Consider the following 24,408-nt stretch of genomic DNA (forward strand, 5'->3'; position numbering starts at 1 on the left):
CTGGGCTGAGAACAGAGGTGACAACTCTTCCCTAAACACACCAGAAAAAACTGGCTCTAGATCCAGTTCCAGAAGTGTATTTGGAAATGTGATCCGAAACATCCATGTTAGCAATTTCTTTTAGCACAGTATATTCGTGTATTCCTTAGAAATCTAGCTGGACACCTGTAACTGTTAGCTGATCACAAATAGAATAGTTGGGGTTGGAAAGAGCCTCTGGAGATCATCTAGTCAACCCCCACCATGGTCAAGCACGGTCACCTAGAGAAGGTGCCCAGGAGTATGTCCACTCTGGTTTTGAATTATCTCCAAGGGTGGAGACTCCACAACCTCTCTGGGCAACCTGCTCCAGTGCTTGTCTGCCAGGCATGTACTGGACCTATATTCTCCAAGCTCCCAAAATACTGGGAACAGAAACTGGGACCTGACAGCAGGTCTCAAAATATGCCAAGATAAAAGATCAGTGTGTGTCATCACCATCAGTACAAAGGATGGTCAGCTGAATTAACTTAGGAAGTTAGCTTAGAAATTAGAAAGTTAGAGGTTATCCCTAAAAAGTAAGGGACAGGAATTCAGAAATAGTCACCAACCTTGAAAGTACCTTTTAAAGTGTTTTGAAAGTTAAAATAAATGAATCAGTAATTCAGTATGCATTAAACTGTCTTACTGTGAACAGAGAAAATAATAAATGATAAAACTTCATAACTTACTTATCAAGAGACATGCCTTTAATGATGCATGATAATCTATTCCTCAAGATAGTCCTTATCATTAGAGGCTGGTTTCCACTGACAGCATTTTCTGCTGAAAGCATTAATACTACTTCAGGTAGCCATGGGAGCAAATAAGATCTTTCAAACATGCTTTAATAAATCTCTGTAAGTTGAATCTACTTCCTTGCTAAAGGACACCAAAGCATAAGCCTTGACATGTCCTTATATACATCCTCCTACATATAAGTCTTGTTGGTTACTAAGAGAATGTTAATTTTTCCATTTCATTCTCACAATATTATTTGCAGTATACATATGTAATGAATCTAAAAGCTGAGAGCACATACTCATCCATGCTAATCTCACCAACAATATCCATCAATGTAATGTAAAATATATTAGCACAGGTAAGCTTATATACCTAAGAACTGTTGTCTATAGTATACATGAAAAAAATTGTAGAAAAAGACATTTAAATAATGCCGCACAAAATAGAAAATGGCAGTGAACTGTCATCTGTAGTCTTTCAGCAAGAAGGAAATGAACATGTTTTGACAGCATTCCTTTTTTGCAAGTGAGGAAAGGCTTAGTCAAAAAAAAAAAAAAACTAACTACCTCACATGAATAAACAGAGTATACATTGAAAAAGAGGAAATGGAATTCAGCTGTAGAACTCAGCAGGTTATGATCTAAAGCAGGTTCTTTTGATTGTTTTGTGGCTGGTAAAAATAAAACTCAAACACACACACAGACATGAGAAAAGGAAATAGTATCCTTGCTGAATCAAATATACTGACAAATAATTGGGAAAACACTTTTGACTGTATGCAACAGTACTCCTCTTAACAGAGATGACTCAACTCAATGGCAGTATTTCAATGCTCTCTAGTAAGAGCTTGAAGGGAACTGATTTTATTTCATGTCCTGTTTGTACTCATTGCACTAAGGTTTCTGAGGGATTGGTCCTGTGAGGTGCTGATGAGCTCCTGGCAGGTAACAAACCACATCAATTTCCACAACTTAGTTGACAAGTGCCCATCACGGTGGTAGGGTTGGAGGTATATGGGGTATAGTCTTGCCCTGAAAACTGCTTGTTCTTTCTCTAAGTCCAGTGTCTTAAGTCAAACAGGTCTCTAATCAGTCCATCTTAGTGTGAAGGTATGATTACAGTCTGAAACATTAGATCTCTGTTTTGTTGCTCTGTTACCACCCTGGTCAAACTGTTCCCACATCATGCTGTTTCCCCAGATGATTCCATTGCCTTCATGTGCACCCTGTGGCACAGTAATGCTATACAGACTCTGCCACAGAGTTTGTGCTGGAGCTGTACAATATACATTTTGTTGATTGTTAACCAATCATATAGAAGTAACTGAAGCTAGGTAATAACAGTTCGCATTTCCTCATCAAGAACCTGGTCTTCCTTGTGCAAGCAAAATTTCTGCTAGAATCAATGGCTTTGCTGTAGAAATAATTCAGTGGTGTTCAGCCTGTGATTTTTTTTTTAATTCCTTCTAATAGAAGAGGTAACAATGATGTATATAAATCTCCAGTAATTAAAGATGCAGTATTACTTTGTGTGCCTCTATACAACATCTCTGTGGTACACACTACAGTTCAAGTGGTTGGAGAACTTGCATTTGATTCTGCTAACTTGTTGGCTGGTATGGTTACTACTATGTGAAACCTCTTCTGTACATCTGGTGATCAATAATGTATTCATCTGAGTACATTTTCAGCGTTATGTTACTCTGAATAAATGAATCTAGGATGTCTGGATGATGGTTCTACATACAGTGTGAGCATAACCTTCCAGCAGCAGACCCTGTGCACAGTAAATTACATGCTTTAATAGATGAATTCTCTCTCTCCCTCTATCGGCTTATGTTTTGCAGTGACATGAAGTGGCAGTAATATGGCCAACCAAGAATTTATGTCCCAATTTTTTGCTTAGAGATCTAAGGAAACTTTCCTGTCATTACTGCCTAGTGATGCACAGGAGATATAGTAGTACTCATGTTGCTGCACAGGCTCCCTTATGAAAAATGTCTAGCCTTTAGCATGGATGAATTTTCAGCTGGTGTGAGGCCGTTGTAGATGTCTCCTTAGTTATGTCCATGAATTACAGAGAGAAGGGAGCTGGGACATTGCTGTACACCAGATATTCTCATTTAACCAATTGGAGCTTTTGGGACTGTTGTGTGGATATTACCCTCCCCCTGAATTAAGGTCTGAGAACCAGAGAGCTGTAATAAAGTCTCACTAGGCACCCCTTTGCTGCTACCTCCACACCGTGGCATCAAGCTGTTCCCAGCTAGTGCTGTCAGCTAGTGCTGCTCTACAGCAGGAGCTATTTCACTCTGTTAAAGAGTGCCCAGACTTTCAAAGCATGAACTCACTGCTGCAATATATATATGCTTCTGCCTCAACAACCATTGATGATGATGGTGTTGTACCTAAACAGAGAACTGACATCCTTATTTTGCGAGGAGACAATTTTCAGACAACAGAAATAAAACTTATGTTTTATATGATCACTTAGTTATCACTGAATAGATTAGATTTTGTCGGTGAACCTGCATATAATGCTTTGTTTTGCTAGTGATGTCCCCTCCCTGCTTCAGATGCAATTAACTCTGACTTTCTGGATTTGAAGATTTTTCTCAAATTACAGGATATTGTCATATGTTACAACTTTTAGTCATGTTTAACTATGTCAAAGTTAAGCTTGCTGGGGCTGGGTCTTCTGATTTGATTGCGTTTGCAATGAAAGCAAAAACTTGGTTGACTCCATCTAGCCAGCAATAGACTATTTTGAAGAAAAAAGATACTTCTAAAGGCAAACAGAGAAATTAAAAAAGGTGTTGTTATACAAGTGATACAGGTCTGCTTTATAAGACACTATAGAAGTACATATTTTCAAAAAACTCTTTCTAGCCCTGCTAGCCTAAGAGGTCTAAATTTTGAGGCATATTGTGCTTAAAAATATGAAACAGTAGTAGGATTGTCTCCCTCTAGTTATGGAAATTAGGACAAAGCCATATTAGTTGACTCCTTTCTGAAAACTACTTAAATCAGCTTTATTTTTAAACTGAAATTTTACAGGCAGTAGGCCAGATCTTCATTTCATATTTGCTAGTTTGTCAAGTCAGAGTGGTTCCTCAGTATTTTCTAGTTTATAGCAACTTCGGTGAAGACTGCTTTAAATCATGCTTCAGGGGGGAGACCCGTATGAATGTTATCATAGTTACAGTGGTCCTTTGAATACTATTCTGAATTTCTGAATACTAAGTTTTTCAGCTTAGTCAATGAACAAAAAACCACAAATGTACATTTTTGAATACCAGATCCAGGCGATTTTATCAAACCAGAATGAAATACTTGTTTTGAAATTAGCCTGTCGTGTAGGTATTTGTGAAACCAAACAATTACGTAGCTTAAGTCTGCTTACCATAATTAATGTACAGATTCCTAAGTCTGTTGGCTTCATAAGCTTGTGAACTGGATTGATTACGGTCAGGAAAGCCAGTTTAGGCCCCTAGTCTAACTTGCCAGTATCTATGGTGCCTAGGTAGCCAAAAGCTCTTTCCTTCTGCCCTGGACCCAGCTAACACTCTCCATAGCCACAAAGTGCTGCGTGGGCAGCTCTCTTATTCCTGCTTCCAGGAGAAGAGCCAATGCAGTTGTCTACATATCTTTGTCAGTAGGCCTAAAGAGCCAGCATTTCTCTCTCACCTTACAGTCATCTTTTTCAATTAACTGCTTGTTTCTTGGAAAAAATGCTTTTGTTCTGCCAACAGAATGATGTTGAATTTCCAGTTCTGTTTAATTCCGCTTTCATATATTCATTCATGGTACTTCAGTAAAAGGAATGTGTACATACATGTATCTTAGAGATGTTTAAACTTTATTGTTAATGTGATAGAAGAAAATACCATAGAGCCAGATTCCTCCCTCCCGTGAACAACGGTTGAATATGCAGTCTTCTCAATGTGCTATAGTTCCTAACAAAAAGTCAGCTTTAAAAAATAAAAGTAAAACTTACAAGCATTGTGGGAATTAAACATGACTGCCTCTTCCCCTACCAATAAATTGCAGGATTTTAACTGAGAAAATGTCTGGCTTTTCTGCTGTATTAAAAAGAAAGGTGGTAGTTAGCTGCATATATAGAAAACTGTGCTTAATTCTCTGCATGCAGCTATTTTAATAAAAAGCCAAAGTTAAAAGGGGGTTCAGCCATGGACAAAGTGCTATTGGAAGTAGCAACCATGCTGTTTAATTTTTAAATGATTTCTTTTACTTCAGTCCATATAATAACAGCAGCTTTCATTTTACTTTACCCACACAGATCATACCGTTCACTCTAATGAAAAAAACCAAAAGGATTTAATTGAACCAAACAGAAATACTTAGTAAGAGCTAGCAAGGAGTGTTATTTCTGAGTTTCTAGTATGCCGTGATAGCTGTTTTTTTGAAAGATGTTGCCTATGGCAAGAGAGCCAGAGTGTATTGCCTCAGTCCAACATAAAGGGCGGTCTCCTTTATACTCTGTGTCTGAGATAAGTCCAAAACTAGCATTCCATAAAGCAAACAATTTCTTAAAGGCTTGTGACATCTTCTACCAAAACAATGAACCCTTTTCTTTTTTTTTTAAATGAAATAGATCAGAGTTCTCTTGAGCTCTTTTTCTGTCACAAGCATTTCTGTGAAAGGGGATGTCCTTTTGAAGGACCTCCTCCTTGGATACCAGGTAAAGGGTAGCAAATACAACGTAAGCACTGGTATTCTTCAGTTTCATTAAGATGCCGTCAGATAAAACAGGATCATCTTTTCCACATGCTAAACTTAATTTTTGTTGAATTAAATCCTCAGCTGGAAAAGGTGTAATGTCTGCCTCTTAGCTTTTGAAACATAAAGGTTATTAGCTTCTACAATGTAACATTTAAAAATCCTGAATGTAAAAAGAGCTTAATTTTTAAATTTGCTAATGTCAAAGCAGAAATTTAGTGTTTGGAAGACAGGCTTGAAGACAGCAAGAAAGATGAACATTTCAAAAAATTCAGAGATTGTATGTATGCTATTCCAGATGAGTAATTTCTATCACTAAACTGAAATATTTTGTTGAAAAATTATGAGACTTTCCATTATTCTGTTATACCCTGTTAGCAGTGCAACATCATATTGATAATTGTGTTCACCTTGTTAAAATATTTCATAAAAGCTTTACAGTTTTGAGTCCCCCAATTTCCTAATATCTTCTTCCATTTGAAAGAGTATATTATCTTTAGTGCTTCAATAATTTTCCCCTTGGCAGTATATTAATCAGGGAGTGTTTTTAAGTGAAAGCTTACAGTAGATAAAGGGTTATCAAATTCATAGTAAAAGGAGTTATTGTAGCCCCTTTTTTGGTTTAATTTCAGTCCTATTGAAAGCTAGACAGGATAGTAACACCAAGTTTAGTTTTAAATACTGAATCAATACTTCTAAACTACCCAGTGTAACTGAGATTTGCTCTGAAAGAAAAAGGAGAAGCAACTTTTCATATCACTACAAGAATATGGTAACAGCCTATCAGGGAGGTTATGATCTGAGTAGCAGTTTCTCAGAGAAAAGATATTTGTAGGGAAGGCTTTTGAGCAGGCTCACACCAGTAAGTTACTTCAGTCTGCAGAGTACGGTTGGAAGATATCAGGCTGCCAATAGAGGGTATGGAATAGTATAGCTCTCTGTACTGCTTTACTTACCTCTCAGAAGAATATTACATAGAATGAAAATGTGTTTCAGCATTTAACAGTGCACATTCAGAAAGGCTATTATAATCTCAACCTACGCTAATTGTAGGAGAGAACCTGAAATTGAGAGCAGTCAACTTTAAGACTTGTCTGTCTCCAAGTAAAAACAGAAATTTTCCAAGTGACAGATATGCTCAGACACTACCAAATTTTAAATACTTGCAATGCCTTGCTCTGGATTACTCTGTAGAGTAATTGTCTGCCATGCTTTGGTGGTGAAAAATTTCAAATAAGAATGAAAAAGCTACAATTTGAGCAGTGAGGATTCACACATATAAGAAGTGGTCCTATTCATTAAATATGCTATAAATTTGAGGTTTTTGGCCCAACTTAAGTGCTGAATAGCTGTCCCTTATTATTTGTTTGAGATTGTTTAATTTGTCACCCATTTACTTCCTGCTTTGTCTCTATTTGTTCCTTTAAAGTTCTGTTTTCTCTCTTATTTTCTTTTAAATATGTTTAAGTTTTGAAATGGGCAACAGTGCTCGCCCTGTCAGAGAGTCCAGTAAATGTTTTGACTGAGCAAGCAGTGAAGTGAAATGACAGCAAAACAGATCCTGCATTTGTTAATACACAGAGTTGAATTCTGATACAAGTTTGAGATATGTGTACATGAATGCTCAATTATATTTTTCCATGTCATAAAATTTTCAAATAATGCATATTTCTTAATAGACTTAATAGATTTCTTCTTAGACTAGCAAAAGGATTTCAGAGAATCAGCAGAAAAACTTCATCTGGCCATTTTCATAGTGCCTGCTCATTTCCTGTAACTTTAGACAGTGTTATCAGTCTTTCCTTTTGACGATAATTAAAAAAAAGAGTTAAAAGAACTTCACCAGTATGAAGTTATTGGGGTGGTAATTTCTTTTACAGCTACTAGTTAGCTTGGGTTATCTGTTTTTTCATTTTCTACACAATGTAATAATCACTATTAAATTTCAGAAATTGTTAGCAGCAGAGGTGAAATACAGATAGTCAAATACATCATTTGTCATGAGAAGTGGGCAACTAGACAGGGCATTCAGGTTGTTTGTTTTTTTGTTTTTTGTTTTTTTTTAGTACTCTTGATCTGTGAGCAACAGAATTTTGGGGTTCTGTCATAGAGAGGAAAAGGACAAAACATCAGGTCTCAACCAGCACAGGTGTTTGTGCATGGTATAGTTAAGAGAAAGCTTCTTAGTGAAGTTGCATGGACCATGCCCCAAAATAGATATTTTTAGACATGGCCAATAAACGATGGCTGGAAGAGGAAGGAGGTCTTTTAAAACTGGCTGCCAGAACCTCCTTTGCATTGAAAGCAGTGCTCAACATAAGTTCTCTGATATTACTTCATTTCATTACTTTCTTACAAGTCAGTTTTTCTTTATAGCCATTAGACAAAAATGATATTAAAATCAGTTGGAAGAGCACATAAACAAATGCTGACATATAAATTGTGTGGGAAGAGTCCAGAATCTGGCTGACTTTCAATTAAATTGTAAAAGCTTTGAAAGTTTTGATATTATATGATAGGAATTTGCCATGGCTTCTTTGCACCACTGTCTTGTTCTCAAACTCTCAAATCTTCTGTGTAGTTTGTTTAGTTCATTTTCTATGTCAGTATGTTATTCTGCAATGTCAAGACCTAGGTCAAAATGTCTGGCAGTCTCACAATCAGTGTTTTATCTGCTTTATCTGAATTTGATAGAGAATTTTCCAAGGAAAGAGAAAAAGCCAAAGCCCGAGGGGACTTTCAGAAGCTACGTGAAAAGCAGCAGCTTGAAGAAGATCTGAAGGGATATTTAGATTGGATTACACAGGCAGAAGACATTGACCCTGAGAATGATGAAGAGGTTGATGAAGAAGGCAAACGGAACAGTATGTGTTCTTTACTCTGTATTACTTCTATGGGGGACAGTTTGGCTGCTTTTAAGGAAATTACACTAGGGGAGAATGAAGCTTATCTGATTTTCAGATTGCAAAAGTGTTTGTTACCAGAGCAATCATATCTGTTAATATACTGGTACTTACAGTCACGGAAGATCGTTTAGAATCTTACAACTAAATTCTGCTCTGAGTTGCCCTTGTATAAATCATTGCCCACAATAAATTATTGCATGCTATAAATCACTATAGAGATTTAAAAACTTAGCTTTATTCTTATTCTCCAAAAAGTTATTGGTTACAAGCTACGTGGCCACTAAATGACATCTCAGATCTAAACTTTCCTTGGTGAAGAAGAGTGTATGTTTGCCTACAGGTGCATGCATTAAAACTAATAGTCAAATTAAAAATGCCTAAAAAAAAAAAAATTTTTTTTAACTCTAGTCAAGATATAAGCTTGTGATAATAGTGTTGTCATGAGTTTTGGACTAAGCAAGTAACATTATGGATCTATCTTTCTGATATTCAAGAAAACTATATGGAGTCATTTTAATTAGATATATAAATTGAGTGTGAAATACGTGAAATCTTTTGGGACTTTTATTCAACAGAGATGTCATTGTCACTTTTAATTTGCTTATTAGACAGTAGTGTGCACTGGTAATGGTGCTTATCCAGATAGATACCATTATGGAATATGTCTACAAGTAGTTTATCAAAGGCAAACTAGAATATTATTTTCTTTGCCAAAATAATTCATGATTTTTGTTCTTGTTGCATTAGTGATGTTACTTGATTGGGATAAACTGTTCATTTTATCATAATGCTTTTCAGAAGTTTAAATATGGAGCGTTGAAGATGCTGAACATCAGTATTATATTCCTTTAATTTACAAGTCAATATTGCAATTAAAAGTGATTTCAAGGCATAATAAAAACTTCAAAAGCTAGTAAAAATTACATGGTTTGATAACTGAGCTATTTTTAAAGTTACCTCTGTATTGTATCTAGTTAAGTTATTGAAAGCCTTAGTAGTTTTAAGTTTCAGAAATTCAATCTTTTAGTTCACAACATAAATAGGGGCAGAATCTGTTTTACTGACTGGAAGGAAAGAAATTTGTTTTATGAGAGGCTGGAAGATAATCTGTGGGTTGGTGTTGATGCCAATATCACCCTAAAAGGAATAGCTTTTATCTATATAAAAAAATCCGTACCCCAAGCAGAACTTTCATCTAGAGCAGAGCAAGAAAGCCAGAGACCTCATGGAGTTCACTACATTTTGTTATTGCTACTGATTTTATTTGAAAGGACTACATAAACTATGATTTTGAGTGTCCATATAAAATCCTAAGACTGAGAAGTAAAAGCTTGTACATTTTATGGAATAAACTGGTTTTGTTCTAGAAACCTACACAGGGCTCTAGCTGATGCCAAACTAGACAAAGTGTTAGACAACCGTGCTGTCACCTGTGGTGCTTATGGACTTGGTTTGCAAGTCTGCTGCTTGCATTCTGTTCATATTGCATGTTTGTTAAATGTGTTGCGATAGAACCATTTGCCCTAGCATTCCTTGAGCAGCTTCCAATTCATGTAGGTCTTCCATGAATCAAAAATACTTGTTTGCATAGTTGCTGAATTTGAGACAGCTTTTGGCTCTAAGTTGTTAAATATTATTTTAGGGTAAGTTAGAGCAGACTTTCAGAGTAACAGTAGGATAGAGAATATAATTAAAACAAATATAAATTATTAAAATATTATTACAAATATGAATTATTAAATATATAATTAAATTTTAGATCACTGCTTCTATTTTAACTATCCAGTATCAAAACCAAATTATTAACATGAGAAATACCAAGAAATAGTAGAAGAGGCCTTTTTAATCAGTGTAGTAGACTCTACTGAACCCTTAATGTATAGTTACATCTTCCACACCCTAATATGTTGACTATCAACTGGTTGATTTGCACTACGCTAGCAGTAGAGACTATACAGAAAGCTGGCAGAGCTGGTGAGAGTCATACTTCCCTAGCTCTACTAGCATTGTAGATCTTGTTCTAAGAAGAGAAGTGAACCAAAAAATGAGGATGAAGGCATCAGTATACTAGATCCTCAGCTGAGACTGAAGTTTTGGTGATCCGTTCCTGGCAAGACAGGTCTGTTTTCCTGCACAAAGCAGACACAGCACATGTAACTTTCTGGAATGGACTGTAAGTTGTACCTTCCAGTTGTCTTGCAAAAATCAGTTCTGATTTGGCGGAGTCATAAATAGGTTTCATAATACACTTTGCACAAGCTCACTGGTTTGCGACAGTAGACTATTGATTTGCCAGCGTTCTCTTGGTGCTGAGCAAGCACAAGCATATGTATGTACGTAGAGTGGAAATTTCCAGTGAATAGACAATCTCCTAGCATGCCTCTAGGCTCGTGCATATGTGCTTAAAGATGTTGCGTGGAATTTCTTTGTTAATATGCCCTCAGCAGGGTCTAAAGGAGGAAGGGTTGCTTAGTTGCTCCACTTACTTGCATTCACTGAAGTGCTCTGCTGCATATCACACTGCAAGAGAAGGTGTGATGAGAGAGAGCACAAGCTATCTATCCAGCTATTCCACAAAAAGCTTTTGGGTTAGGAGGAGAATTATGATAATGAACTTCTTGTTTGGGAGTCAGGTGAAATTTAGCTAGCTAGCACCAGATTAGTAAGATTGTGTAGTAAGCTTAAGATAAAATTTTCTAAAAATACATTATTGGTGTATTTGGAGAACTGTCTTTGAAGCATAAAGTAGGTGGTCTGGGTCCAAAGAGAGGCAAGATAAGCAGTTGCCAGCTGCTAAGCAGCCATGGCCCTACTTTGAATATCTAAAGCCCTGGACAGTCAAGCTTGCTGCTGATGATTATGATGATGAAAGATAATTCATGATGTGGAAGAGCTCTGGTTCTAGGATATAGAAGATTTATTCTCACCGTGGCAGGAAAAGGTACAGATTTCAGAGGTAGTTAAGTCAATAATTATTAGCTTCTTACATGATCCTTTAAAAATGTAGTTTAGGTTCCTGTCTCTTCAGTATTTTAGAAGTTCTAACTAGAGAACTCCATTTTCATTAAATTAAATCATTTATATATGTAATCCATGTATTTGTACATTTATGTTGCTGCTGATGGGAAGATATTCAGTGGTGCTGAACCTTTTAAACATCAGAATTGCAAATATGTCTCTAGCAAAAGTCATGAGCTAGTATCTTTATTGTGAACCAAGTTTTTTTCCCCTGAAATCACTGAAAAACTTCGTTGACTTAAAAGAGATGAGAATTTAGTTCAAAATGCAGAAATTGGTGCCAGAAGTGAAGGATTTAGCTCTGATTATGTTGCTGGTAATTTCAATTTGTTTTGCTAACATTGCCTGTGTTGTATATATGGATACTTTTTTTTTTTTCGCGTTGAAACTGCTGCCATCTACTGTGTAAATGCTGGGATTACATGTACTTAACACGAAGGGGTTACATTGGCTGACTTAATGGAAGAAAAGAAGAAAAGCAGATTTAGCTGCTTTGGCCGTTCTTCCAATAAACATGGTAAAACATGTTCTGATTTGCAGTTGAACTTTCTTTTCTGCCAGTAATGCATCTGATATGTTAGCTTTTGAAAGCACATATTGTATGCATTTCCTAAAATAGAGGTATAAATGTCTTTGGCATGTAGACAGTCATGCATGCAGTTTTTATGCTTTAAGTGCATGTTTCAAACAGACTGTGCAGTGTTCTAACTTCCTAATGCATCGTATTCAATTCATTTATGTTTCTACTTTATTATCTTTGTGAATGTTCTTGTTTAAGCCTAGATTTTCCTATTCAGATGAACCAGATATAAAACCGTGTCTTAAATTCAGGTGGGAAGAAATTCACCTGAGTATTTCACAAGCTATATAGCTGTTTACAGTGTAAATTTAGAACAGCACGAATGTATTATTTATTGTTTTGATTATTACTTTTCATGTGAAATCTAACAAAAGAAATAAAAAGCTTTTACTGCATCTGCTTTTTTCTTATATTGATAGTTTTGTATTTGTGATTTGTGTGTTATTCTCTCCCACTCACAATGCAGCTGGACAGGAGTTTTAGGATTTTCAGATCTGCACCCTTTAAATGATAGCAAACCCATTGATTTGACAAAATCACAGTTGTAGCAATTAGGAGATCTAGTTTTAAACCTGCCTACAGCAGAATTATTGGAGCAACTGACTAACTTGCTGTGGCGAGACAATGGCTTTTGTTAAATAACAGATGAGAGACTGACTGAGGCTGACAAATCTCACCCAGTTATTTTAGAGAATGCAAAATATTACCTCAAATATGTGAACTGATATCATCTTGTGGACTGATTTTCCACAAATATTGAGTCTGCTTGAAATTATTTATGTAACTACTACATATATTGTCTAATGGCTTGCACAGCTTTGCAGGCTGGAGTAATTTTTCCATACAAATTGCTGAAAGATAGTGCTACCGATTTTACTTTGGGTACTGTGTTTCAACATAGCCTTTAAACTAGCAGTTTCCGGTTCTTCTGGGAGTTGTGAAGCAATGTGGAACTCAGCAGTGTACTTGCTTCTTAAATATCTGCAGGCGATGAATTCTGTCTAGCTACCAGTATCTGACCTTGACTCTTAAAAGCATTCAGAAGCATGTGTGCTTTACTCTACAGTTTCATCTGTGTCTTGCAGGGCAGGTGTCATCCCTTTGAGGAGTTGGATTTTTCCAGATTACACATCAGTGGCCTAACTCCTTTTCTGTGTTTGTAAGACTATTACTGCTGATCTGAGTAGTGCAGATCTTGATTGGCACTGGGTGTCATTAGAAATCCCACCCTGGATATTTTTCTTCATATTATCTGTACCTCCATTTCTACATTAAAAGGAAAAAAATCAAATCTGCAGATGGGTGCAGGAAGAGGTTTCTTTTTCTAAGCTAGTTCCATACAAGAGAGGACTGTCCATCTTAATGGCTGTACAACATTCCTAAGATTCATAATGTCATCCTTCAGGCTAGAAGCTGTTGGTTCAATGATGCTTTTGCAAGGAGGGACTGATTATTTCATGCTACTTCCACTGCCATGCAGCCAAGCCCATTCAACTGTATCTTGAGTTTCCATGGGATACCAGTAAAAAGAAAGAATGAATGCTGACAGGGTCAAAATTAAGTCTGCACTATTTAAACAGATGCCTAGATACAATATCATGTGAAACATTTCCTTCTAAGCAGCTTCTCCTTGAACTGAATTTATCCTGAGGGGCTTCACAGCCAGAGTAGATAGTACCACTTCTTCCTGGTGTGTGCTTTCTGGCATACAGCAGATTTAAGAAAATTTGTGATGAATTTGTAATGAAAATATTGAGTCTTACATATATATATTTTTTGTTCTTCTTTCTTAATTGACTACATGAAAGATTCTGCATTATAGAACTCAGAAAATCCATGTACTGAATTGAGAAAGAATTAGGACAATTTTGGAACTCATGGAAATAGTTGTATATTAGTAGAAGGCAGAAGGTGGCCATTTTGCAACGTTTTCTCAAAAATGTTGCCAGGTTAGCATCGTGTTTAAATAACTGTAAGATTCTGTCCAGTAGCTATTACTTATTATTCTGTGTTAGCTGTACAGATCACTGCAATCATGGCACTTCTGCAGATACTTTCCTTCAGCACATAATCACCAGACAACTACCGCCAAGGTGCATCGGTGTGAAAATGAGATCAGCCTATGGATCAAGAATACATAACTGAAGTTGAAACTCAGTAAAATAGGAATTATATGCTTTCTAGAGGAGAACATTTGTGACAAAAATACATACCACTGGACTTAACAATTCAGGCTGTAGTTTAGCCTGCTTCTGGATTCCATAGTGACACTAAACTGTCACATAGTAGGAATACTGGAATTTCTTTCTTCCAACTCCAGCCAGCTAGGATATATCAGTTCTGATGCACACTGACCTACTCTTAGTTATGCTTTGTTATGTCGTGGATAGGAGTTTGAAATCCCTGCTCCAAAATCTGAAAACTGTTTAAAGACCCAATATTTCATATATATATAGGTTTTTTTCTTTCATGATAATACATATGTATCTCCTCATAAATAAAATGTTTTGTCTGAAGTTCTCTCAAAGTACCCAGCATTCAAATTTCACAAAAAGCAGGCTCTTGTACTAGAAAGTGTTCACCACTTTACTAATAGGCACTACTACTCAGAGAAAGTAGTGACTCCTTTCTAGCTAGGCTCAATATGTTACATTTATTTCACTTAATATTAAATAGGATTCCGGGTTCAGAACTGAATTCTGTTCTGTTTGCTTGATTTTAACATCCATTGCTTTCAAAGGCATTTTTGCATGAAAGAGGCAATGAAGAGATGGCCCTGAACTGACAAACATAGCAACATTACACTTCTTCCATCAAGCAAGTATATCTTCTTGACCAATTTACCCATGCTTTGAACAGCATTTCTTAGTCCAGGAAGTTAGGAGATATGTGGATATTGGAAGGCTCTCTGGAAAATTACTTGGAGTTACAAATCAAGGCTGTTTATGCTTCAATTATGAACTATTTAAATTGACCGCACTTGGTCAGTCTTTAAAATGCCAACCCTTAGAAAGTTCTTGAAAACATACTTCTCAGTTATAAGCAGATAAAAAAAAATTGTTAGGTCAACAAAACAAGGTTGGCTTTAAAATACTCCTTTTTAGAAAAATGAAAGGAATAGCAACTTGTTTAAGTGCTGTTAGAAAAGAACATTGTTGAAAATCCCATATGTAACAATCCTACTGGAACAGTCAACTTTTCTGAAGAGGGTGCTACCACTTGAGCCTTAATAGCACTCAGGAGCCTGGTAATAGCCAGTGTATTTGATCTAATTACTACACACTCAGGAAAGTACCAAGCTGCTTGTGGGTGGTTTATATTGCCTAATGCAAGCATTTTTTCATTTAAAACTAATTACTATAATTTGAAGTGAGGTGATGCTACCTAAGAATCTAGATAATCTTTGCAGAAGAGCACCAGGAAAATGCAAGGCAATTTGAATTTGAGAGTGTGTATTGATATCTTCCTTTGAATACTGGAGCACCAGCTTAAAAATCTCAACACTGGTCTTATTGAGATCAGATGGCGTTTCAAAAATTCCTTGTCTGTGGTGTACTTTGCTCCAACAACAACTGCCTTAAAAAGCTGTGGTCGTGAAATTGAGTCATTTTGAAGCTTGCCAAGTGCTTGCATTAGCTAGAGTGGATGTGGTCATGCAGTGCTGCTACTGTTCTCTTCTGGCTAAAGAGTTAAAGACTTCCTAGCATTGCTGGAGCTAGACTTTCACATGTTCACAGTATTTCTGTCAAATTTTCTATTAGTATATAAATTACCATATACTAATAGGTGGATTTCTAACTTAAAATGAACTGTTCATGGTTCTGTTTTTTTCTTCTCTGTTTTTTGTAATGCAGCACCTGCAAGTCACTAGCAGAGCTAGAGGAACAGCCCTGTTTGAAATGGAGGGTGACATCCTGGCTGTATTTAATTATTAGCAAAAGTAACATTTGGCTTCATTAGGGACAAAGATTCTTTTATTTGGTACTTTGTTTTTTTTTTTAATCCAGTCATGTTCAAAAGGGCTGGATTTATTGTAGATTAAGTCATCAAGTCTGTGTAGATTGGAATTAAAACTATATTTCATTGCACTTCTGTTCTTAAATTATTTGGCGTTTATTGAAAGCAAATAACATTTGTGTGATATTGAGTGATGCTTTATGAGGAATTGAATTTTAGGTACTGCTTTTAGACTAGGGAAGGGTTGATTTGACAAACGTGTGACACCTTGTGTATGTAATACTTCCTTGCAAAAGTTGGCCTACTTCTGTTTTCATGTAGCAGTTGTTAATAACACTATACAAAACAAGACCTCTGCAGTCTTGTATTTTGGAGTTGCCCGTGTGTGCAAAAACATTCCTTGTTAGGTGGCTATAATGTTGTTTCCTATCTGCATACAAATCATCCAGTGCAAGAGAAACATTTCATTTTTTTAAAGAGAGGGAAAACAGTTGCGTTTATTGCAAAAGACCTTTGCATTTTTTAATAAAAAATATTCATTCTGAAGATCTGAGACAGTGTCCAAAATAGTTCTGTCATTTTTTTCTTAAACCTTTTACAATTTTAATTCTTGGATTTGGATATTAGCAGAGATTGCCTGTTTTAGTGTTAAAAATTGAAATAAAATTCCTTTTGAACTCTGTGACTGTAAACTATAAAGTTCGCAAAAGGCTAGCAGTGTTTGTTTTTTTAAAATTTTGATTTATAAAGAGAAACTTGTTATTATAATTGAGGTACTTGCAGGTGCTAACCAGGGATATCTCAGAAGAAAGCAGCTATAGTATTGTTTTAAAAGAATAATCAAAAAAGAGAAGAACACTGCGAATGAAGGTTTTGCTGTGCTTACTGTTTGGGCTGTCTTGTTGTTTGCGAACGCCTGCACGGACATCTTGGATCTTGCGTCTTTTCTCCGTTATGCCAACTCTGTGTCTAAAATTTCATGTAATGACGACTTACATTTGTGGGGACAGATTCTCAGCTTGTTGCAAATACCAGCTGAGCATCTAGCCTGCATAGACCTGTCAGTCTGTTGACATTCAGTATGGAATTAATGGACATGGAAGCTGAACTACTGTTTACCACTTAAATACATCTTTAGGTCAGTATTGAGGCAATACAAAGGCTGTGGAGAGAAGCTGTTACCAACAGTTTTCATTTTTTACCTGATCTATAGACAAGAAAAATCAGAAAATTCAGCACCTGATTTTCACTTACATTAAGGTGTGTGTGATTAAGCCCACTTCAAGGCTCATTTAGGCTACCACTGTAGTAAGAGGTACCTAGTAGAAATTGGCACGTAGCCCTTTAGTACAGTCATTCCAGAGACAGGGGCTTAAAAAAACTAAACCAAAACAGTAGCAGGTACATCCCCTGACAACTTTAAGATACTCTATTTCACTTACGTTCTTGGTATGCGTTCTCCACCTTCTCTCTTATTTTTCCTACTTTATATAGTTTTGCTTATGTAAAATCAGCAACATTAATTGGGTCTTTTGTTTCCAAGGTTTTCCTTTCATGATTGCTTTGCAGACACAGAAGTAGTGTTCTCCCCTAGAACGTACTGAGAACTCTGTTTGTTCATCCTTTCCTAACACCTTTTGACAAGATGTTGTTCTCTCTGTGTATTTCAGTTGATTTGGAGATAAAAGGCCATGACCAATGTGCGAATGAGCTTTGTCTAACAAACCATTAGCTACAATTGCTAACTATTCAGTAATGCTTCCACCCTATGTACAGTAATTTGCTGATGCGTCAAAAACATAATAATCCCCTTTTTATTAGTAGTAATCCTCATTATCTTTTATAGTACCCATTCTGTCATTCCCAGTGCTCCTTCCTGTCTACTCTTATAGTATGTGCCAGCAAAATTACTTCCTAGACTCTTGCCTTGATACTTTGCAATGATAACAAAAGCATAGTGTTCAGTATGATGAGAGTATGATAGTGTCTGTTTTCAGAGGAACTTTGATGGCATTTCTTGGAATCAGCAAGCATGTTAGCGAGACTTAACTTATACTGATAAGCACCTCAAAAGTGTTAATGAAGCACTTATAAGAGGTCATAAAAATCTAGCTGAGGTTCCTTTCTTTATTAGGGATAGCATGCTCTTTGTTATGAATTTCCTCTATATTGTATTCTGTAGTAGTGCATTTCTGTAGTGCGTTTTCAACAGTTATGTTGAATTATTGAAGTGAGAAAAGCTGTAATACAGTCTGGAATTTGTTTTGTTATAAGAGGCAGACTGATGAAGGATCTTTTTAACTTTCATCTGATATCCCTCAGACCTTTGAAGCTCTCATTAGACCTGCGAAAATTGGAGGCATTCTTGTAATAGAACAGGAGAGCAGATTCTGAGTAACTTGCTGTGCTTAGCTCTGAATCTAAAACAGTTTCTATCTCCTAACAGCAAGCATGCCCACTAGTGAAACTGAATCAGTGAACACAGAGAATGTGAGTGGAGAAGGAGAGAACCCAGCATGCTGTGGGAGTTTATGGTGAGTTCATACAGACTGAAAGACTGTATCCAAGTGCTCTCAGCATATCAAAATAAAGAAGAATTTTTCTCTCCCCTTTGTTTATTCAGCCTAAATTGCTTTCAAATAGTCAAACTTCGTGTGACTCTTGGTTTTTGCCTTTTACTAGCTTTATATTGGACCAATTATTATAGCATTAAAGCACCCCTAAAATTTCAATTTATGAAGATGTAGATAAATGCCACTAACTTTCCAGTGGAGTCTTATTTTTCTGAAAGCTTTTATAGCATATAATTATTGTCCAAGTTAAAAAAAAAAACAAAAAAAACACAGAAGTCACCTATGACATTCTGTTAATTTGTGCATGCTCTGAAGAATATATATTTTATTGGCAATAACTGAATGTATGGGAGTATTTCTGTAATGCCATGTTATTCACTATTCAATTATTCAGATTTTCATGGCTTCCAAGCAGCTTCTGCATGAGCGGTTTGTTTAGCATCAGACTTAGCTTTAAAGGATTTCCTTTGTTTCACTTTGAAAATTTGTAAAGCTTTAGGAATGGCATTACAGAAAATAGCACAAATGCAGCCAGTAGTATTTAGGCATTCATGAAGCTTTTTGTTGAGAGCTCATTTTTATGCATAAGCTTTGAATAATTCTAGTGTTGATTTTTAGTTGCATTGTTCTAAAGAGAATGAATTTGTGTTAATTATTTTTTCAGTGCATTTTTTAAAAATGTGTTTTCCTTTTCTTTTAGTCAAACTATCTCAAAATCCAAGTTCAGGTCAGTATTTTTCTATCTCTTTTCATCACTTTTTTCCATGTTCAGAACATCAGAAATGTTATTCTGCAGTGGTGGTACACCATGTCTCAGGGCAAAGTAACTCAGGACATGGCTTCTTAAAGGACATTGGTTTGACCATCAACTTCTTGGCATTTGAATCAAAATAGAAAATGCTTTTTATTCTGAGCCAACTGACCTGCTTTCACCATAAGTGAAAACAGAAGTTAATCCTCCAAAGTACATTTCTGTACAGTCAGATGGGTACTTGATCAAGAGAATTATATTTGAGCAAGATAGAGCAATTACCTGCCAGTTTATTAAGTGCAGATTTGTATCAACCAAATACTGTGTTAGGATGTATATCGGTATATGATCTGTGCAGGCTGTTTGTAACCTTCCAGGTGGAATTTGAGACATTTTGATACTAGATCAACTGTTTCTTTCCTCACATGGAAGTGATATAGTTGTGATTAGAGGAGGATGGAATTCTACTCGTTAAAGAGAAGACATTTTTCTACATTATCCTCTGTGAAGGTCCTTCTCTATAAGAATTCACTTCCCCATTTTTCAGTATGAGCACATGATCATATGAACCTTTAAGTCACACTGAAAAGCTAGTATTATGCTCTGAATCCTGCAATCACAAAAATGAGGAATGGAAAACTAATCTTAAGGACTTTTATTTTTTCATAATGAGTGAGTGCTCTGGCACAATTATTCTCTTCTTTATTTTATTTTATAAAGAACAGTAGTGAAATCGGGGGTCTCCACACAGATGTTAATGCCCACAATTACAGAAGTGCTCTCTAATTTTGGGCATCAGTCTTTATATTTCTGTGAGCTGACTAGTGAAAATGTGAGACACCCCAGTTTCACAGATACAGGAATTATACATGTGGTTCTAACAAGAACATCGAATTCAGAAAAATGTCATGATACAGTGAAATGTTGCTGATACAAAATAATCTGAAAATAAAATAACTGTTTACAGTTTTGCAATTCCGAATGAGTGTGCAAACATGCTGAGAGCAAGTAACCCAGCTAAAGTTCATAGACTGTGCGTGGCTGACTGACACCAAGTTCAGTCACACTCAGTGCACAGCTGGATTTTGCATGTGTGAATTAAAATGTAGGACTGAGTCCTAAAGGACCAACTAAACTTGAATATATAAATGAAAGAAAGTGGAAATTAGGAACGTATTCATAAGAATAATGATTTGTTCATAAATAGTTGGGAAGAGAAAAATGATAAATTATTTAATGAAAAAGGAAGCAGTGGATAATTTGGTTTATTGTAACAAATTATATCAATTTTAAGTGTCCTTTGTGACTTGAATATTTATTCAAGACTACTGCATTTTGTGAAAAATGCTTGATAATTTCATAAAAACAGCATTATATCATTACTAATTTATGAAAAATGGAATTTCACTTCAAAATAAAAGGCTACATTTCATACTTCTCTTAAAAGAATATGCTTTTACATTAAAGCTAGGAGGAGCAGTTACTGAAAAATAGAAAACAATTGAGTGAAAATTGTGTAATTTTCTAAATATTTTATGTAGCCACAAGGTTTTTTGTCACAACAGGCCATCTATATTGGTCTGCTACTTTCTCTTTAGTACTTCAGGTGTACAGATCTACTGAAGATAGAAAAAACCCTGCTATTCTCCATGTTGAGTTCTTGCTTTATTTCTGTAGGCTTATTACATGCATTCATACTTTCCAAACGCTTCTACATGTGACTGCCACTGCATACCCTTTGGGCAGTATTTTCATATGTACATCATTTAGCTAAACTGTTCTATTGCTGATTCTGCGGACCTTTCCAAAAACGCCATCCTGTGGGCTTCCGTGAGCTATGAGTTAGGCACCTTGGGATGGCTGTCGGCTCACATGAGTAGAGATATCCGAAGAGTATTATGCTTGTCTAATTGATTTCAATGATAGGATGTTCTATAAAAGTAAAAAAAAATTGCTGTTTTGCCTACCCAGAAGTGAGCCATGCTGATGATGCCTGTCGGCATAATGCTGTTTAGCAGGGGACTGGCAAAGTGAGAATGATCTTGAATACTGTGTTTTATTAGGTCAGGACAGAGCATTTTTCCTATATATGGTTATAATAGTGCAAGGGCGTGAAGCATCTTTGGACCAGTGTCTGAAGCCAGTATTTGTTTCCATAACTGCAAGCAGAAATTTAAGGTGTATAAAGAAAACTCAGTTAATGCTTGAATACATTGCCAAGCTCAGTTATTTTTATTGGCAGCGTTATTGCATATTGGATCTACTACCTGAGGCAGACTTAGTGTTTCTGATTTTATACATACTAAATACAGTACCTGCTAATTCAGGTACTAGAAGCATTAACAAGTTCATGTAGATATTTGTAACAATTTTCAAATGCCATAGTTCTGTGTCAGTCCACCCTAAATTTGTGATACTTCCCAAAGGCCTGTAGTGCCCTTCCCCTGACTTAGCCACTTGTTCTTCCTGCTCTTTTTGTGATGCACCAATACAGTGAATTGGATCAGACAAGTCACTAGCTAAAATTAACCCAGAAAAAAAGAAATTGGTCTCCACCAGTCAGTTCTCTGATCTGGCTCACTACATTAAGGTTAGTTTTGGCAAAAGGGAAGGGAGAGGGAAGAATAGGGAGGGCAGACCAACCCTTGCCATTACAGCAGATTTATTCTAGGCTACCTTGTTTGTGAAACTACAGCAGAAAAAGCTTATGCATGCACACTTCCTTCAGTTCTTTGCTATTTTAAGGCTAGCTCAAGCTTGCATTGAAGTCTATGCCTGCTCTGTCCCTTGAGTTTTGGGTGAAATAGTTGTCAGCAGCTAAAATTTATTATCTGAGTCCACAACTGTAGTTTTGGGTGTGTGAAATTTACATGGTTCCCATTCAGGTAATATCTCGTGCTTCCTAGTTCTCCTCTTCCTATGAGCCAGCAATATAGTTCACAAATGGAAATGCAGCCCAAGGACACTAACTGGTTTCCCAGAGTTCCCAGGAGTAAAGCAGAAATTGAATCCAGTTCTATGAGCCCTAAACTATTGCCCTCACTTATGAATCCAACTCGTATCTAGATAGGGCCTGTTTCCTCATCCTTGATTGTCACCCTGAGTCATCTCTCAAATATTTGTCCACTGATACTATTTCAAGGTACATCAGTAGAAACCTTTAGGAGTCGTTGACTGATAATTCTAACATTATGGGGTAGATTTAGAAAAGTTCACCTCAACATTTCTGCCTTCTTTAATCCCACCTGTATTCTGTCCATGGATTAACTCAAGGCCTACAGTTTCAGTCAGATCACTCAGATCAAATGTAATCTGAATTAAAGGTATGGGGCCTGGGAAGACAGATTTATCTTGTTACTCAATGAAATGTTAAGTGCAGCTTAATCTAATCATGTCACAGGCAATTAGTGTCTCCAATGGTTGTAGTTTGATTAAAAATCTATAATCAGATCTAAAAAAATGAAAAAAAAATTAATACCTCCTAATCTGCAGCTGGTAATAATTTATGCAACTATCTTAAGCGTTGTGCATGTATTTATGTAAATACACCCACTCATGCTTACATATTTGCACTACATTTTCTATACAGGAAAAACCCTTCTCAAGTTCATGTGCATTTTCTATATAATAATACATTTCTTTTTATTTGAACTTTCAGTCGACGCTGGCGTCGCTGGAATCGATTTAATCGAAGAAAATGTAGAGCTGCAGTAAAGTCTGTCACTTTTTATTGGCTTGTTATTGTCTTGGTCTTTCTGAATACGTTAACTATCTCATCGGAGCATTATAATCAACCTGACTGGCTGACCCAGATCCAAGGTACGATCAAAAATTATTTGTCCTGTTCTTAACTATGGTTAGTTACATTCTATCAGTGCCTACTTTTGTACTTTGCCATTTTGTTGTTTGTTGCTGTCCTGATGGATATTCAGCCAGAGACACATACAAGAAATGACTGAATGTATTACATTCCCACAACTGTAACACAGCTTAATGGCATACCAGCAAAAACCTGACTATACTACCTTGTAAATACCTGTACTTTTGTCATCTAACCATGCTTGAAAGATGGGAAAGGAAATGGTAACCGGCATAGCAGAATATGCTGTGGACTGTATTGCTTGAGATCTGGTGTGGACTCAAGGCGTGAGCACACTGCACAATAGATTGGAAAGATGAACAGATTTTAGGTGGCAGGAGGCTGTAAAATAATGTAAATCCTTGTGTAAAAAGTACTGCTCGATGTAAAGAAGCAGCATTTACTTCCCTCTTAGGCAAAAGGCTGTAAAGTAGTATATAAAGTGTAGAAATAGTTTGTTAAAGGGCAGTTCAGAAATGTCATGATTCTTTTAAATATTTTGTTTCAGATATCGCAAATAAAGTTCTTCTGGCTTTATTCACCTGTGAAATGTTAGTAAAGATGTACAGCTTGGGCCTGCAGGCTTATTTTGTATCTCTTTTTAACCGCTTTGATTGCTTCGTTGTTTGTGGTGGCATTGTTGAAACCATTTTGGTGGAATTGGAAATTATGTCACCCCTTGGAATTTCAGTGTTTCGCTGTGTTCGTCTCCTGCGTATTTTTAAAGTAACAAGGTAAGATTAACTAATACTGCTTATTTTAAGGATAGTTGAATGGTGATCAGCAGTTCTTTTGTAATACTTCATCACGCGCTGCTCTTTTACTGTTTTTTTTTTGTGTGTGTGTGTGTGTGCGTGTGTGTGTGTGTTAACACACGCATTTTAATTTATAGGCACTGGGCATCCCTGAGCAACTTGGTAGCATCCTTGTTAAACTCAATGAAGTCCATTGCTTCACTGTTGCTTCTGCTTTTCCTCTTCATCATAATCTTCTCGTTGCTTGGAATGCAGCTGTTTGGAGGCAAATTTAATTTTGATGAAACTCAAACAAAACGGAGCACCTTCGATAATTTTCCACAAGCTCTTTTAACTGTATTCCAGGTAACTTTCTTTCACCCCCTATGAAGCATTTTACCTTTGATGATCAACAAAACTGTTTAAATGATCATGTTTCCTGAAAATAAAATCACAAATACTATTTATTCAGTTTACTTTAAGTAGCATTCTGCTCATTAAATTCAGTACTCTGGTAATTCTGCACCAT

General features: G+C 36.3%; 1 protein-coding gene across 7 annotated transcripts in view; it reads left to right on the forward strand.

Moving 5' to 3' along the window:
* Positions 1 to 24,408, forward strand: part of CACNA1D (calcium voltage-gated channel subunit alpha1 D) — a 209,679-nt gene that overhangs the window by 95,623 nt on the left and 89,648 nt on the right. For all 7 annotated transcript variants that reach the window (XM_026102807.2, XM_064518903.1, XM_064518906.1 and 4 more), the window contains exons 9-14: positions 8,196 to 8,365; positions 18,409 to 18,496; positions 19,236 to 19,262; positions 22,945 to 23,105; positions 23,654 to 23,879; positions 24,038 to 24,245. In XM_026102807.2, the coding sequence (XP_025958592.2) occupies positions 8,196 to 8,365; positions 18,409 to 18,496; positions 19,236 to 19,262; positions 22,945 to 23,105; positions 23,654 to 23,879; positions 24,038 to 24,245 (880 nt within the window). The remainder of the gene's footprint in view (positions 1 to 8,195; positions 8,366 to 18,408; positions 18,497 to 19,235; positions 19,263 to 22,944; positions 23,106 to 23,653; positions 23,880 to 24,037; positions 24,246 to 24,408) is intronic.

Source organism: Dromaius novaehollandiae, chromosome 12 (genome assembly GCF_036370855.1).
Source record: "Dromaius novaehollandiae isolate bDroNov1 chromosome 12, bDroNov1.hap1, whole genome shotgun sequence".
Classification (NCBI taxonomy): Eukaryota; Metazoa; Chordata; class Aves; order Casuariiformes; family Dromaiidae; genus Dromaius; species Dromaius novaehollandiae.